The 16,396-nt window shown below is 52.2% G+C and overlaps 1 protein-coding gene across 3 annotated transcripts in view; it reads left to right on the forward strand.

Annotated features, from left to right (window-relative positions):
• The window catches only part of DIS3L2 (DIS3 like 3'-5' exoribonuclease 2), a 395,509-nt gene that overhangs the window by 310,315 nt on the left and 68,798 nt on the right, over positions 1-16,396 (forward strand). For 2 of the 3 annotated variants that reach the window (XM_062193445.1, XM_062193448.1), the window contains one exon: positions 113-220. The exons of the other annotated variant lie outside the window; for it this stretch is intronic. In XM_062193445.1, the coding sequence (XP_062049429.1) occupies positions 113-220 (108 nt within the window). The remainder of the gene's footprint in view (positions 1-112; positions 221-16,396) is intronic. 3 annotated transcript variants of the gene reach the window in all.

Here is a 16,396-nt window from a genome sequence, read left to right on the forward strand (position 1 = left end):
GCGTCTGTGTCCACCTTGCTGTGGAAGCCTGAGCTGGCCACCAGACTGGCCCTGGGCTGCTCCTGTGCCTGGGTTGGAGAGAGGCACTCATAGGCCTGTCCTGTGTTTGCAGGTGGTCCCCATGCTTCCCCGGCTGCTGTGTGAGGAACTGTGCAGCCTCAACCCCATGACTGACAAGCTGACCTTCTCTGTGATCTGGACCCTGACCCCAGAGGGCAAGGTAACAACCTACATGTTGCTTTCTCTGCTCAGCGCCGTGTGCTGGCAGTGGGCTGGTGGAACATGGTGGTAGGGTGGCGGGGGCGAGGGGCAGGCACCCTGGAGAAGAGATGTGAGAGCCCCTGCCTGCCTCTGAGGGGCTGTCAGCCTCACCGAGAAGGCAAGACTGCCCGGTGCACTTGAGTTGCTTGTTTCCGTCTGTATCAGGTGCAGGGGCACGCCAAGTAGGAGAGGAGCCAGGGTTTCGGGGAGGGTGAATGTGGAGTGGCAGAGGCAGGCCGGGCAGCCCGAGGTGCAGTTAGGAGAGCAGGGCCTGGTGAGAGGAGGGCGTTTGGGTGTGGGGAGAGCCTGCCCAGGTGGCTGGGATCCGGCGGCCCATCGCAGGGGGCGTGGCAGGCCAGGTTTCCTTTGACGTGTCATGAGAAAGGCAGCAGCGTGCAGGGTGACTGGAGGTTAGAAGGGGGATTGGCAAGGTCACGCCAGAGGTAAGGCACAAAGGCCTGAAACCACAGCCCAAGAGGAGAACGGGGAAGAGCGTCAGCAGGCAGTCACTCCTCAGATGAAAGTGACTCCCAGAAAGGCCAGTCCCCTCCCCCAAACAGAAACATCCCTAAAAATCCCGAAATAGGGCTGTGAGTAAGCAAGCCGCGGGACCCACTCCGTGCAGCGTCGTGCAGCTGCTGAAGCTGGTTGCAAAAACTGGAAGAACATGGGAAGGTTTATGCTGTACTGTTGAATGGAAGTAAAAAAGATATTTAATTATCAGGAGGTTCCAAATAAGGATGGAGGATCGAATACCCACATTTACTTTCATTCCCTCCCAAAACCTCACTAAAACAACAGTAAAGAGGTTTTTTTAAAAAAGGCATAAACCCGCAAGGACAAAGAGAGTGGGAGAGAAGACAACAGCAACAAAACTTTGGACGCTGGGTAGCAGATGGATGAGTGGTAACTGACTTAGCAGTGCCGAGAAAGCCGAGTCCGAGCCAGCAGTGGGCAAGGCCAAGAAGCAGCCCGGTTTACACAGCAGAGCCCTCAAAAGAAGCTCAAAAACTGACTACCAGAGCGCAGGAAGGCCGGGCGCGGGCGTGGGGAGCGAGGACGGGGCTAACGACGGCCCCACTCAAAGTTTTATTGTGAAAGATCGCCCCTCCGTAGCTTAGCGGAAGACCAGAAGTGTGTCCTCCACACAGACTATAGAGGGGAGTCTGAGCTCGGGGACGCGGCGGGGCCCCAGTGGATGTGGGTGGATGGAAGGGTAGGCGTTCCAGCTCTTTCCACCCGGCCTCAGGATTCTGGTAGCCAAGCCCATCCCCTTCAGTCAGGAGATAGGAAAGTCTTGCTCTGAGGAATCCTGGGGAAGAGTCAGACTTGAAGATGCTAACCCTAAGAGCTGGGGGAGCTGCAGCCTTGCTTTGTCTCCTCCGGGAAAGCTTGCGTGGGGTGAGCACCACCCACACAGCAGAGCTTGGGAGGCTTTCACGTAGCGGCTTGTTGAGTGTTCACTCTGATGTGTGCACAGACAACCAGGAGGAAAGCCTGTAACTGGAAACGGGCAGACGGTCGGCATTTGGCCGAGTGTTCAGTCGCCCCTGCCCCGCATCAGGGTGCCTGGGTTCCATACCGGGCCCTGGCTCCTGACTCCAGCTTCCTGCCATTGCGCACCCTGGGAGGCAGCGGGGATGGCTCGGGGAGCTGGGGTCCCGCCACCCGTGTGGGGAGATCTGGCTTGAGTTCCTGGCTCCTGGTTTGAGCACCAGCCCTGCTGCAGCCACTGTGGGCATTTGGGAAGTAAACTTGCTCTCCTCCCCACCCCCATCTTCTGTGTCTCTCAAGTAAATAAAAGTTTTTGTGTTTTTTTTTTTTTTTAAGTAGGAAGACAAAGTAAACAGAAAGAGGAAATTGGGACAAAAGACACTCAACGGGGAGAAGAAACTATCGTTTATATTCTTAGCACATCTTTTTTGAAGAGAGTATATCACAGGACCCTGGTACTTTATTAAAGAAGTATTCCAAAAGGGGGAAAAAAAAAAAAAGAGCTCTTAGAAATTAAAAACAGGAGAGAAGAAATGAGGAGGATTCAAGGTTCTGGCTAGAAGAAACATGTCGAAGTGTCCCAGAAAGCAATAGAAAAGATGAGAACTGCAGAGGACCAGTCCAGGATCTCCAGCATCTGTTCAAGGAGATTGCAGAAACAGGGGGCAGAGAAGCAGGGCAGAAGGGATGGTCAGTGAAACACTGGTGGGAACTTCCCCTTCCTGGAGGATGGGGCTGTCCAGACGGCAGGAACCTCCGCCCAGCACAGCGGGGCACACATCTTCACGGCAAATCGTCCCAAAGTTGCACAACACTGGGGACAGAAAGAGCCTCTCAGGTTCATCTTTTTAAAAGATTGATTTATGGGGCCGGCGCTGTGGCGTAGTGGGTCAAGTGGGCGCCTACAGTGCCGGCATCGAATATGGGTGCCAGTTTGAGTCCTGGCTGCTTCACTTCCAATCCAGTTCTCTACGATGGCCTAGGAAAGCAGTAGAACATGGCCCAAGTCCTTGGGCCCCTGCACCCGTGTGGGAGACTGGGAAGAAGTTCCTGGCTCCTGGCTTCAGATCAGCACTGCTCCAGCCGTTGCAGCCAGTTAGGGAGTAAACCAGCAGATGGAAGACCTCTCTCTCTCTTTGCCTCTTCTCTCTCTCTGTAACTCTGCCTTTCAAATAAATAAATAAGTCTTTTAAACAAATAAAAGATTTATTTATTTGAAAGGCACAGTTACACAGAGAAAAGGGAGAGAAAGAGAGATCTTCCATCCACTGGTTCAGTCTCAGGTGTCTACAATGGCCAGGGCTGGGCCAGGCCAAAGCCAGGAACTTCATCCAGGTCTCCCACATGGGTAGCAGGGGCCCAAGCACTTGGGCCATCTTCCACTGCTTTGCCCAGGTCATTAGAAGGGATCTGGATCAGAAATGGAACAGCCAGGACATGAACCAGTATCCATATGGGATGCTAGTCCCCAAGCCTATAGGTTTCTAAGAAGGAAATGGGGGAAGCCAACTACAATAGGTCATAAATCAAAGTGACTTCAGGATTGCCCCCTGCGCCCTAGAAGCTAGCTCACATTGAACAAAGCTTTCTGTTTTCTGAGAGACGATGATCTCCCTGGTAACGTTCTGTGAGCTAGGCCACCCATAGAATGTGAGATTAGAAAAAGACATTTGCAGACATGCAGAGTCTCAAAAAATAAAATAAAATAAAATAAAATGCTACCTATCATCCATCCTTAGTCAGGATGCTGCCAGAGGGTGCACTTCACCAAAATGAAGACTAAATCAAGAAAGAGGAGGTCATGGGACCCCAGAAACAAGTTAGAAAGGAAGTGGAGAAACCACCCAGATCAAGGGTCAGCTAACTTCCTGGGAAAAGCCAGATAGTCAGTACTTCCAGCTCGATGGGCCCTGTGGTCTCTGCCGTGACTGCTGAACTCGTCCACTGTAGCAGGAAAACAGACATCCTGTAAAGGAGTGAGCTTGGCTATGTTCCAACAAAACTTTATTTAAAAACCGCTGACAGGCTGGATTTGGCCCACAGACCATAATTTGCTAACACCTGCCCTGGAAGATGGTGAAAAAATTTCCAAGGGCACCAAGTAACACACGGGGTAGAAGGCAGTTGACCCCAATTAGAGCAGATCAGATAGTTCTAAGAGAGAAGTCTTTGAGAAAATGAAATAGTTAAAATATCTGATGTTAAGTTAAAGTGTCTGAGTTTTTTGAGAGATGGTTTAGACCAACAGTTATCAAACTCTTTGGTCTCAGGACTCGTTACACTGAAAAATTGCTGAGGGGATGGGCATTGTCAGAGTGGCCACCTGGGACACCCACAGGCCACATTGGAACACTTGGTTGGAGTCCTAGTTGCTCCCTTCTGACCCAACTTCCTGATAATTGTGGGAGACAGCAGGTGATGGCTCAAGCTGACGGGATCCTGATGGAGTTCTGGGCTCCTGGCTTTAGCCTGGCCCACTTCTGAGGTTTTTCAGGCATTTGGGGAGCAAACCAGAAGATGGAAAATCTTTCTCTTTCTCTCTGCCTTTCAAACAAGATGAAAATAAGTAAATTTTTAAAATTTACTGCTGTTTATCCTATTAGAAATTTTAACTGATGAAAATTTAAACACTTATTTCAATTAAAATACTAAGCCTATTATAACATTATTGAAAAAGAGCTACATTTTCCTAACAAAAAAAAATAGGAGAAAAACTTGTTTATTAATCCCACAAATCTATCTGTCATAAAGAAGATACTAAGTTGGAGCCTCATATGTGTTTGTACGTTTAGTCTATAGGAATACTTTTTCTTGGTTGAGGTATATGAAAACAGTCTGAATTCAGACTGATATGCAATTGGAAAAGAAAGAAGCACTTTAATAACTTTTCCAAGTACTTGTAGGTACTCATCTGGTACACAAAGATTCAACAAATAGTTTCTTGTCAGTTCATTCCAACCTAGACTCTGAAACCATGGGCCAAGTTCGTGCCCTCCCCTCCAGAATGCACGTGTTGAAGCACCGGCCCCCAGCACGACTGTGTTTAGAGCCTGGGCCTGTAAAGAGATAACGAAGATGCAGCGAGACCGTGAGAGCAGGGCTCTGGTCCTGGAAGGTCACGTCCTCGTGAGAAGAGACACCACACCCCGAGCTCTTCTCCCGGTGAGGGGGATGGCGGGCCAGGAAGGGAGCCCGCCCTGAGCCAAGCTGGCAGCACCAGGAAGAGAGCCCTGCCTAAGAGCCACCTGGCTGGCTCCAGGTAGAGAGCCCTTGCTGAGGGCCACCTTGGCTGGCAGCTGGACCTTGAACGTTCAGCCTCCGGGAGTTAAGAAGTGCGCGTCTGTTGTTGACGTCGCCCAGTCTGGTATTTGGCAGCGGTGACCCTAGCAGACTGATACAGTATCAACTGAACTGTTTGGTTTTTTTGTTTTGTTTTTGTTTTACTAGAGTACATAACAATCCATTGATCTATCTTAAATCTTTCCCTCTTTTTTTGTTTCTCTCCTTTAAAAAATTTTTTTTGTTTGTTTATTTGAAAGAGTTACAGAGAGAGGGAGAAACAGAGAGAGGTCTTCCATCCACTGGTTCACTCCCCAAGCAGCCAGAATGGCCAGGGCTGAGCTAGGCTGAAGCCAGGAGCTTCACCTGGGTCTCCCACATTGGTGGCAGGGGCCCAAGCACTTGGACCATCTGCTGCTGCTTGTCCCAGGCCATTAGGAAAATGGAGCAGCCAGGACATGAACCAATGCCGATGTGGGATGCCAGCGGTAGCTTTACCTGCTACGCCACAATGCCCACCCTCTTCTCTCCTCTCCTCTCCTCTCCTCTCCTCTCCTCTCCTCTCCTCTCCTCTTCTCCTTCCTTCCTTCCTTCCCTTTCTTTCCATCCTTCCTTAGAAATGTAAGCCCAGAATAACTCATAAATTTTTTAAAATTTATGTTCATTTTATTGAATGGCAGAGAGAGAGAGCTTCCAGCTTCTCTTCCAGCCACAAGTTCACTCCCCAAATGCCCACATCAGCCAGGACTGGGCCAGGCAAAGCCAGGAGCCTAAACTCAGCTGGGGTCACATGGGTGGCAGGGACCTGAGTACTTGGGTCACCATCTGCTGCCTCTCAGGGTACTCATTAGCAAAAAGCTGGATCAGAAGTGAAGGAGCCGGGGGTCAAACCAGGTACTGCAGTATGGAATGCAGGCATGATGAGCAGCATCTTAACCACTGCACTAAATGTCCTTGGCTTCCATTTTTAATGGATCTCTTACCCAGGCATGATTTTTTTTAAACAGATTTATTTATTTATTTGAAAGGCAAGACTACAGAGAGGCAGAGGCAGAAGCAGAGAGATCTTGCATCTGCTGGTTCACTCCCCAAATGGCTGCAACAGCTGGAGCTGGGCCGATCCAGGGCCAGGAGCCAGGAGCTTCTTCCGGGTCCCCAACCTGGGTGCAGGGGCCCAAGAACTTGGGCCATCTTCCACTGCTTTCCCAGGCCAATGCAGAGAGCTGGATCAGAAGTGGAGCAGCTTAGACTTGAACCGGTGCCCACATGGAATGCTGGCACTGCAGGCAGTGGCTTTACCTGCTATGCCACAGCGTCTGCCCCCCCAGAATTATTTTTAACATTACATATTGATCATTTAGAAAATATTGGCTTTGTATGTGGCCTCATATTTTGTATCAGAAATTCACGTATGTTAATATCACTGCTGATACTATCATACAGGTGTTTTAAATGTTAGGAAACCATCATGTATCAGATACAGGATTCCCAAGAATTCCAGTTTTTGTGAAAGCCCATTTTATCACTGGCAATACACAGTGTCCATTGTTTTACTTGAAATGCCAAGCACCAGGTCTGAGTGACTGTAGTTTGTGTGTTACTTGTTTCTGTAAGTGAAAGTGGTTTCCATTAAAAAGGCAGTCAACTCAGTTCACAACTCGGTTACGTAAATGTTTTTCCTCTATATTCAGCATCTCTGACAGCAACTAGCACTCAAGAGTTAAGACAAAATAAAATTCATAACTTTTACACTCCATCAAGCACATTCATGGGGGCCAGCGCTGTGGCGTAGCAGGTAAAGCCACCATCTGCGGGGCCGGCATCCCATATGGGTGCCAGTTAGCATCCTGGCTGCTCCACTTTTTTTTTTTTTTTTTTTTTTTTGATAAGCAGAGTTAGAGAGAAACAGAGAGAAAGATCTTCCTTCTGTTGGTTCACCCCCTAAATGGTCGCTATGGCTGGCACACTGCGCCGATCAGGAGCCAGGTGCCTCCTCCTGGTCTTCCATGCGGGTGCAGGGCCCAGGCACTTGAGCCATCCTCCACTGCCCTCCCATGCCACAGCAGAGAGCTGGACTGGAAGAGGAGCAGCCGGGACAGAATCTGGCGCCCCAACCGGGATTAGAACGTGGAGTACCGGCGCCGCAGGTGGAGGATTAGCCTAGTGAGCCACAGCGCCAGCCTGCTCCACTTCTGATCCAGCTCTCTGTTATGGCCTGGGAAAGCAGTAGATGATGGCCCAAGTCCTTAGGCCCCTGCACCCATGTGGGAGAACTGGAAGAAGCTCCTGGCTCCTGGCTTCGGATCTGCCCAGCTCTGGCCATTGCAGCCAATTGGGGAGTGAATCAGCCGATGGAAGACCATGCTTGCTCTCTGCCTCTCTGTCTCTCTGTGTGTAACTCTGACCTTCAAATAAATAAATCTTAAAAAAGAAAGAAAGAAATACTAGTACAGACCCAAAAGAAGGAAGGTGAGAGATACACCTGGACATTTGTCACAAGGAAAAACTCACCCAACTAAACTTTGTTCTCTGTAGTACAACTATGATCCACAAAACCCACAGCCCAGCTGGTTCAGCACAGTAGCCTGGTCCCCTCCTGAGCACCACTGGCTCTTCTGTCAGGCACTTTAGGAGCCTGAGGGCCTGCGCACCAAAGACCGGGGCTCAGTGCCCTGCCCTCCGATCTTAAACTGAGGTCACCTCGGGAGACATAACCAGTGACTGAACCTGGCTTGGTAACGAAGTCCTTAGACTTTAGAGGCCTGGAGTTGCAGTGTCCAAGATAGCACAGCAGAGGAAGGGTCCCTCTGGTAACAGTGCTGGCCTCGAGTTGTCTCCTGCAGCATTCCTTCCGGGACTGCCCAGGACCAGGGAGCACCCGGAGTGTTCCCTGGTGCCACCCGTTTCAGGCCAAACGTCGTGAGCTCACTTTTCTTCTCCACGGGGGGTAGTCTTCACCCTGGTCTTTCTCCTCTGCTTCCTGCGAACCTCTAGACTCATCTTCCCTCTTCCTTGTTACCAGTGGTGCTGGCACCTGTGTCCAGCTCTGGTCTCCCACTTGTTCTCCCAGCGGCTCTACCTGCCCCATTTCAGCTTCGCTCCCCGCCACCCTCACCTGCCCACCCACCACCAGAGTGGTCAGAACAGCCCCTTTAAACCCCAAATTGGGTCTCGTCTCTCCTCCATGAAAACTGCAGTTAGTCCTTTCTCAGAGTGAAAGCCAGACAGTCCATACAGGGGGCTTTGCTCCTGTTCTTTCTCCCCATCTTCTCTGCAGGTAGTGCATGGACCCCAAGGTCACCAGAGGCCAGATTCCCGTCTGATCCCGGAGCCACCGGGCTCACCTGGGAGAAGCTGGCTTGTTGACTTCCTTCCCTCCGTCTTCTAACGTCCTCCAAGTCTCTGCCGCCCCACATAGCTCCAGGGCACTCTGCCCACTCCCTCTGTTGAGAACAGCACATTGCAAGGGAACTGTGGGATGTTCCTATCCAGGCTTCTGTCAGCTGAGCCTCGGGCTCCTTCCGAATCTCTATCCATTGGGGTGTCGCTGTTCCACATATCTTCACTCCTGGGCTCCAGCCTTCCACTCGTCTTCCCTTCAAGACCAAGCCTTCTCCCAGATGACTTTCGTTTCTCTTTCTTGGAAACGAGCCAGACCAGCCAGCTTGAGCTGCGAAAGTCCTGCCTTCCACAGCAAACTTCCTGTCTGCCCTTCCTCAGCCTTTTCCCTTCGGCGTGCAGTGAAAATCCGGGGGTGAGCCGAAGCCCTGTGTTCCCTAGACCTTCTGATGGCTTCAGCATCCCCGGAGCCAGTGAGACCAAGCTGTAGCCCCTTTGTGTCCACCACACCCCAGGGCCAACGTTTCTGACTCTGTTTTCTGTTACCGCTGTCATCACCCAAGTGCAAGGCCTCGCCATCTTCCCCTGGGGCCACTGAGGTAGACTCTACATGGTCTCCATTCTGTTTCTTCAGAGATGTCAGCTGACCACTTCGAGTGTCGCTTAGCATCCTCTGACAGCATGTCATAGCTAGTCCCACAAGTCCAGTCCCCACCAGCTCACCTCCAGCCTGTAGCGATCCACCACCCATCCTCTCGCCCCTCGGCCTCCACTCTTTTTCTTTTTTTAAAGCTTTATTTTATTTTTTGAAAGAGCTACAGAAAGAGGTGGACCCAGAGAGAGAGAGAGAGATTGGTCTTCCATCTGCTGGTTCACTCCCCAAATGGCTGCAATGGCCAGAGCTGGGCTGATCCGAAGCCAGGAGCCAAGAGCTTCTTTGAGGTCTCCCACACAGGTGCAGGGGTCCAAGGACTTGGGCCATCTTCTACTGCTTTCCCAGGCCATAGCAGAGAGCTGGAGTGGAAGTGAAGCAGCCAGGACTCAAACTGGCACCCATAAGGGATGCCAGCACTGCAGGCCAGGGCTTTAACCTAACACAATACAGTGCTGGCCCCTTGGTCTCCACTCTTGACACCCAAGGGTTTTGTTGGCCTGACAGGAGTTGCCGCACTGGCAAGATTTCCCATGTGCCTCTTCCTCTTCCTTGAAGATCCTTCTGTTAGCTCCGCCTACAGGGATCCTGCTTACCGTTTGGGTTCAGCTAAACGCAGTGTGATTCCATAGCCAGTCATAGACATTTGCATCTTCAGACACTGGACAAGATACCAAAGAGATTCCAATAAAACAAGCACTGAAATAGAAACAGTGGTTATCTTCTGATGAAGGATTGTTGTGATTTTTTCCCTTGTCTCTTATCCTACTTGTATTTTTTAAGTTTTCCACAATGGGTGCATACAAAAATACTTCAAAACATGCAGGGAAAATTAAAAGATGAACTGTTGGGATGTAAAATCCTTTGAAAGCCAAGCATAGTTTTTTCATAAAACATGTTTTCCATTAACTTTTGAAGACCCCCCTTACTGTAATGAAAAAAAAAGTGAAAATCATCTTTGAGATTTTTTTCCCCTTGATTTTTTTTAAATTTTTTTTAATATTTTTTATTTTATTTTATTTTTTGACAGGCAGAGTGGACAGTGAGAGAGAGACAGAGAGAAAGGTCTTCCTTTTGCCGTTGGTTCACCCTCCAATGGCCGCCACGGTAGGCGCGTTGCGGCCGGCGCACTGCGCTGTTCCGATGGCAGGAGCCAGGTGCTTCTCCTGGTCTCCCATGGGGTGCAGGGCCCAAGCACTTGGGCCATCCTCCACTGCCCTCCCTGGCCACAGCAGAGAGCTGGCCTGGAAGAGGGGCAACCGGGACAGGATCGGTGCCCCGACCGGGACTAGAACCCGGTTTGCCGGCGCCGCAAGGTGGAGGATTAGCCTAGTGAGCCGCGGCGCCGGCCTCCCCTTGATTTTTTAATAGCAGACGAGACATACTGGAATATGTTCGCAGGCTGAGCTGGAGGGCACACAGTGAAGGTGACGCTGGAGATGAGGAAGGAGGGCGGGCAGACTTTTGGAGCCAGGTCCAGAAAGCAGTGGGAGGCCCAGCCCCACCCTAGGCCGGAGATCAGCTCCCCTGCCAACAGGAAGTAGAGACGGGGAAGCCAGAGGGTTTGCTGCTGACTCCACGAGAAGGTGCACAGGCCAGAGAGGCATCCGCCCGCCCAAGGCCCCTGTGGCACACCTGTCACCCTCCCGGTGCCGAGTCAGGTGCGCGCAGGTCCGTTGTCCTGCTAGATTGTAAGGTCCTTAGAAGCAGAGTGCATTCCTAATTTTCTAAGTAGAAAAATGCTCAGAAAGGGTGTCCTAGAGTGACGTGCGTGTCCGTTCCCACAGTTCTTTGGGTTATGGTCTGCGGAGTTAGAGCGCTGTTCCGCTTGCTAAGCATTTTCATCTGTGGCAGGCGACTCAGCGCTGCGAAGCCGTTTGCTGGGGATTGAGGGGCTTCTTTCAGCCCCCCACTCTCCCCGCCCCCTGCCTGGGATGATCCCTGCAGAGCTGCATGGCCCACCCTGCTGCTGGCCTCTCAGCCATCACTGCTGGGGTCCTGGGTAACTTGGAGGATCTTGTCTGCATGCACCCCAGGGCCCAGGCTGGTGAACAGGGTCACGTAAAGTAGGCTTCGTTAATGGCAAAGGAAGACACCGTTGGGCGTTCAGTTTCATCCTATGACACCGGAGCAGAAACTGCCCAGGCAGCTCCTGGTGGAGACAATAGCTTCAAAGACGCATTCTGAGAATCCTGGAGAAGCTCCCAGAACACCCATCTTCAGTCGTTGCCAGAGGCGGAGCGGCATTGTCTTATTTCAGGCCTGTGGCGACAACGCTGGGATGGGGGAGCGTTGGGAAGAACTCCACTGTGTTCTCTGCCCTCACGGCCCAAAGCAGGCATGGCATTGAGCATGCCTAGGATGGCTGGGCAGAGAGCTGAACATTCTTTCTCATCAGCTCTCCTCTTGCGTTTTGTTGTTCCTGACAGTAGGTTTGATTTACATCTGAACATGGGCCCAGGTCAGTGAACAAGTAGCAGGTCTGAGGGGGGCGCTTCTGGAGGGATCCAGAACGAAGGGCCTCCGAGACGGAAGCTGGGGTTGAGAGGTGCGTGGTCGGAGCCTGTGCAGCCCCTGTGGCCCGCAGCGCTCCTACCTGTGCTCTGGTCAGTGACGCTGCGGTTTGGGTGTTTTGTAGAGTGGGCTCTGGCTGGTCAGGTGGTGGTACTCACTCCTTGCTCAGGTCCTGGGAAAACTCGGGATGTCATCTGTAGAGAAGATACATGGCCACTCCCTCAAGTTAGTGAGTTAATCAGTTAGGGGTCGATTTACATGGAAACTGTAAGCTAAGCGGGGAGACAGAGACCGGGCCAGACAGTGCCCAGGGCTCCATCAGGCACGGGGCAGGGGCTCCCTTTCAGTGCCACCTGCCTCTCCGCCGCCTTCCAGCCTGTCTTTCTGCCCAGCTCCTTGCCTCCTTCCTGGCACCTCTGACTCTCTCGAAGCCATGCTGTCTCCCAGCGGTGACCCTCCTGTCTCCATAGCTGTGGGCAGTGGCAGAAACCCACTGGTTTCGTTCCCATCAGGCAAATGTTCCTTTCTTCTTAATACGTTTTTTTGCTTGTTTCTTTTTCTTTTCTTTTCTTTTTTTTTTTTTTTTTTTAGGATTTATTTGAAAGGCAGAGTTTCTTCCATCTGCTGGTTCACTCCCCAAATGGGTACAACAGTCAGGGCAAGGTCAGGCCAAGGCCAGGAGCCAGGAACTCCATCTGTTCTCCATAGGGTGTCCAGGGCCGCAGGTGCTTGGACCGTCCTCTGCTGCCTTTCCAGGCGTAGTAGCAGGAAGTTGGATCGGAAGCCCAGCAGTTGGAACTCGCACAAACACTCCAGTTTGAGATGCCGGTGTTATAAGCAACAGCTTAACCCACTGTGCCACAGCACCTGCCCCAGTAATGTTTTTTGGAACTATTTTACATAAAGACTGCTGTGAAGGGATTTTGCATATAATTAGATTTTAAATTAAAATTATAAATTAGCCCCATTAGCAGTTTTTAAGCAGAGATGTCTTAATGAGGCACAGGCATTTCTCAGACCATCAATTTTAAGACACATCTGAATGGATCTGGGCAGTTTTCAAAGGATATGATTTCTCATACCTCTGTGTCTATAAAATACAGGAAGTTGACATGTATTTGGGGTGTACTTGGTTTCTTTTAGTTCTTCATCTGTCTACCTATGGCCTTCAGCTGAAATACAATAAAAGGAACACTGGACTTTGAGTCTTAAGTCCTTAGAATTGGGTCTGGTCTCAGCTGCCACTTGACGGTTGTGGATGTTGCCAAGTCCCTCGTCTGTTTTCTCAAAGGTACGATGAGCTTAATAACACACTCCTGCCAGACACATTAAGGTAATGGGGGAGAGGACACAGACTGACGGTGTGGTAGCATCGCCAGTCTCACCTGGGACCAGAAAGTAGGCCTTGGGATGCCAAGCCTTTGTGGCTGTGATAGGCGCCTCATGATCAGCTTTTCCCAGTAGTGGTTCGGCCGCTGGTGGCACCGGATTTACTCTGCCATTCGAGTAAGTGTGGCCCGAGTGTGGAGGCAGCTCGCTGCCTCGGGAGGCAGCGGCCCAAATCCTGTAATTAAGCAAAGGAAGGAGGAAGGGCATGAGCTTCTTTCTGAAGGGTTTGTTTATGAATCTCCTCGTGGCTTTTTTACTTTTTCCATGAAAAACTCTTTGTCCTTTTGTCTTCTGCCACTGGCCCCGGTTGTGGACTGGGCGTTGATGTGAACACGGTTTCCAAATTGGAAATTAATGAGGTGTTCCATCCAGAGAGGCCTTCCTCCCACCTCCCATGCTGCACGCCTGGCCGCGCCCGGGTCCCCCTCCGTGTGGCTCGGTGCTTGCCGGCCGCCCTTCTCTGGGGAGGCTGCTCTGGTCTCTGCTGGCCTGACACAGCCGTGGTGCAGGCCGGCTTTTCCTGGCCGAAGAGTCTTCGTAGTGCCTCAGTGAGGTCTGACTGCAGAAGTGCTCGATTGTGTTGAGGCCGAGTAGGCTGGCGGCTGAGGCCCTGTCACGGAGCAGGAAGCTGCTGGTGGCTCTGCCAGCTTCTGCCTCAGCCCTTTCTGTGTGTGTAAGGAAGGCTGGATTGGCACAGATTCTCCGGGATGCAGGCACTGGGGCGGTGGCTGAATCAGGGGAAGCTTTAGGAAACTTGTTATCAGCTCTGTGGGCTCCCGTGCGGCACCGTTAACAGGGGGTATCTATTTTGATTGACAAGAACAGAGGTTCCCATTAGGGAAAACTTTTATTTTATTTTATTTTTTAATTTATTTGCCAGATAGAGTTATAGACAGTGAGAGAAAGAGACAGAGAAAAAGGTCTTCCCTCCATTGGTTCACTCCCCAAATGGCCGCTACAGCCTGCACTGATCCAAAGCCAGGAGCCAGGTGCCCCTTCCTGGTCTCCCATGTGGGTGCTGGGCCCAAGCACTTGGGCCATCCTCCACTGCCTTCCTGGGCCATAGCAGAGAGCTGGACTGGAAGAGGAGCAGCAGCCGGGACTAGAACCCAGTACCCATATGGGATGCTGGCGCAGGATTAACCAAGTGAGCCACGGCACCAGCCCCAGGGAAAACTCTTAAAGGGGCTCAGTCTGATAGCCCACAGCCAGCATAGGCTGTGAGCACGTGTTGGTGAGGAGTGGCTGGCAAGGAGCGCACACACACATGGATTTCAGAATTCTCTTGCCGCAAAGTATACTAACCTGGTCTTCTGTTTTCCACGGTGCTTTTGAAGTGGCCCCTGGTCAGGACGCAGCCACCAGAGGGGTCAAAAGGAACAGCAGAAGTGCATTTAGAGCCAGGAGGCCTGGGCTCGGGCACTGGTCAGGGGATGTCTGGGAACCTCCTGGGACTGGCTGCAAAAATTTGTGCTTAAGTATTTCAGCAGGAGGGCCCGGGGCTTTGACGAGCTTTTTAGAGCAGTTGTTGGACCGCTGATTTACGGGAAGGCAGATGCCCGCTCCGGATGCAGTGGCCGCCCTGCCACCAGCACAGAGAGAAAGGCCACAGACCCCAGGAAGCCCCTTACCCTCCACCTGGGTGCGGGAGGCGAGGCGCAAGACCACCTGTGGAGCGTATGCCAGAGAGAGAGGCGCCAAGCAGGGTGGAACCTGGCGTTTCCTGAGCGTGCCGACTGGCCCGCGTGACGTGGACGCACGGGAGGAGGAGGGACGGGGCTTGGAATGAGATGGGGAAAAGGAAACAAGCTAAATCTCCAGGGGGAACATGTGAGACCACAAGAATGAAGAGGTCACGGCCCTGTCGTTCCCAGGGAGGCTGGAACAGCTCCGCTCAGGAAGTGGGGTGGTGCCAGCGGGACCAGCCTGGAAGGAGCTCTTCTGGGCACCTGTGCCGGCGGCGCGCCCGGGACCGGGTCAGTACCTGGGCTTGGCTCAGCTGCCTGTGCCTGCAGGGCACACGATGCCTCCAGAGAGCCAAGTGCAGGGCCAGCTTGCCCGGCAGAGGACTCAGGAGCACGTTAATGGATAGGGGTGTCATTCTTGGAATAATCTGGAAAGTGTAGTTTTAAGATTTTTTTTTAAATAAATTAGTGTGCATTTAAAGATTCAAGACTCTTTACGGCTCTCTGTACTACCACCTCCCTCCCCACAAAGAGTGAGCGGCTGGACTGCTCTGCCATATTCTGAGAATGTGGATTCTTCCTTTTTGGAAGGTGAGGGTTCCCAAGGAGGCTCCCTGGCCTTCCAGGCTAGCAGCCCATTTCCTGGAGGCTTTGCTGTGTGGACGGCACCTGCGTGGCCTGGCCAGTGAACAGCAAGGCAGGGGCATTCTGCAGGCCCAGGCTGCAAGGCTCTACTCTGAAGGATGCGAATCGTCTCCCAAGCACTTGCCTCGGGCCCAGACCCCACCCAGCCTCCCTCTCCCTGGCCTTACGCTCACCTGCTCGCCTACCTGGATGGGCCTTCGGCCTCTCTCTCCCTGGCCTCACGCTTGTCTACCTAGAAGGGCTCTCAGCCTCCCTCTCCCTGGCCTCACACTCATCTACCTGGATGGGGACTCTGTGACGTGAGCACTCCCAAGCTGCCTCTCTGCCCCTCATGTCTCCAGGCCACCTTCTCCTCCTCGCCCTGCAAACAGCGCAGTCCTCTCCCCTGCTTCCTCAGCTGCCTGGCCCCGCTGCCATGCTTCCAGGAGCCGTCGCCACTGATTCCACCCCTGCACTGCAGCCCAGAGCTGCCCAGACTGGCACACGTGACAGCTCAGATCCCAGCTTTGCCAATCTCTGGGGGCGTGACCTTGGACAAGTCACTTCATTTCTTGGGCACATGGGTTAGGCTGCCACCTGTGACTCCAGCATCCCGTTTGAGCTCAGGTTCGAGTCCTGGCTGCTCCATTTCCTATCCAGCTCCCTACTAACATACCCGGGAAAAACAGCAGAAGATGATCCAAGTGCTTAGACCCTGCCACCACGTGGGAGGCCTGGACGGAGTTCCTGGCTCCTGGCTTCCCATTGCAGCTATTTAGGGAGCAAATCAGCAGATAGAAGATCTCTGTTCTCTCCCTCTCCTCTCTCTCTCTCTCTCTCTCTCTCTCTCTGTGTGTGTGTGTCTCTCAAGCTCTTTTCCCCAGTCCCTCTGACACTGGACTCCCGGTTTTTTCTCCTCTGTCTGAACTCTCTTGTCTTTATTCTATTTTTCTTCTCTGGCTTCTCTTTTGCCCCCTGAAATGGAGGAAGCGAGAGAGAATGCAGCCTTGACGCTCTTCCTCACCCTCCCCCCTCCCACCCACCCCTCATGTCATGGCGCCCAGTGTCCCCGAGTGCCTGCTCAGTAGCCTCACCTGGGCTTCTCCCTGCACCTCCCACTCAGGAGTCCCCAGAATGTTTTAACATTGGTTTATTTCTG

This window comes from Lepus europaeus, chromosome 1 (assembly GCF_033115175.1).
Source record: "Lepus europaeus isolate LE1 chromosome 1, mLepTim1.pri, whole genome shotgun sequence".
NCBI classification, from domain to species: Eukaryota; Metazoa; Chordata; class Mammalia; order Lagomorpha; family Leporidae; genus Lepus; species Lepus europaeus.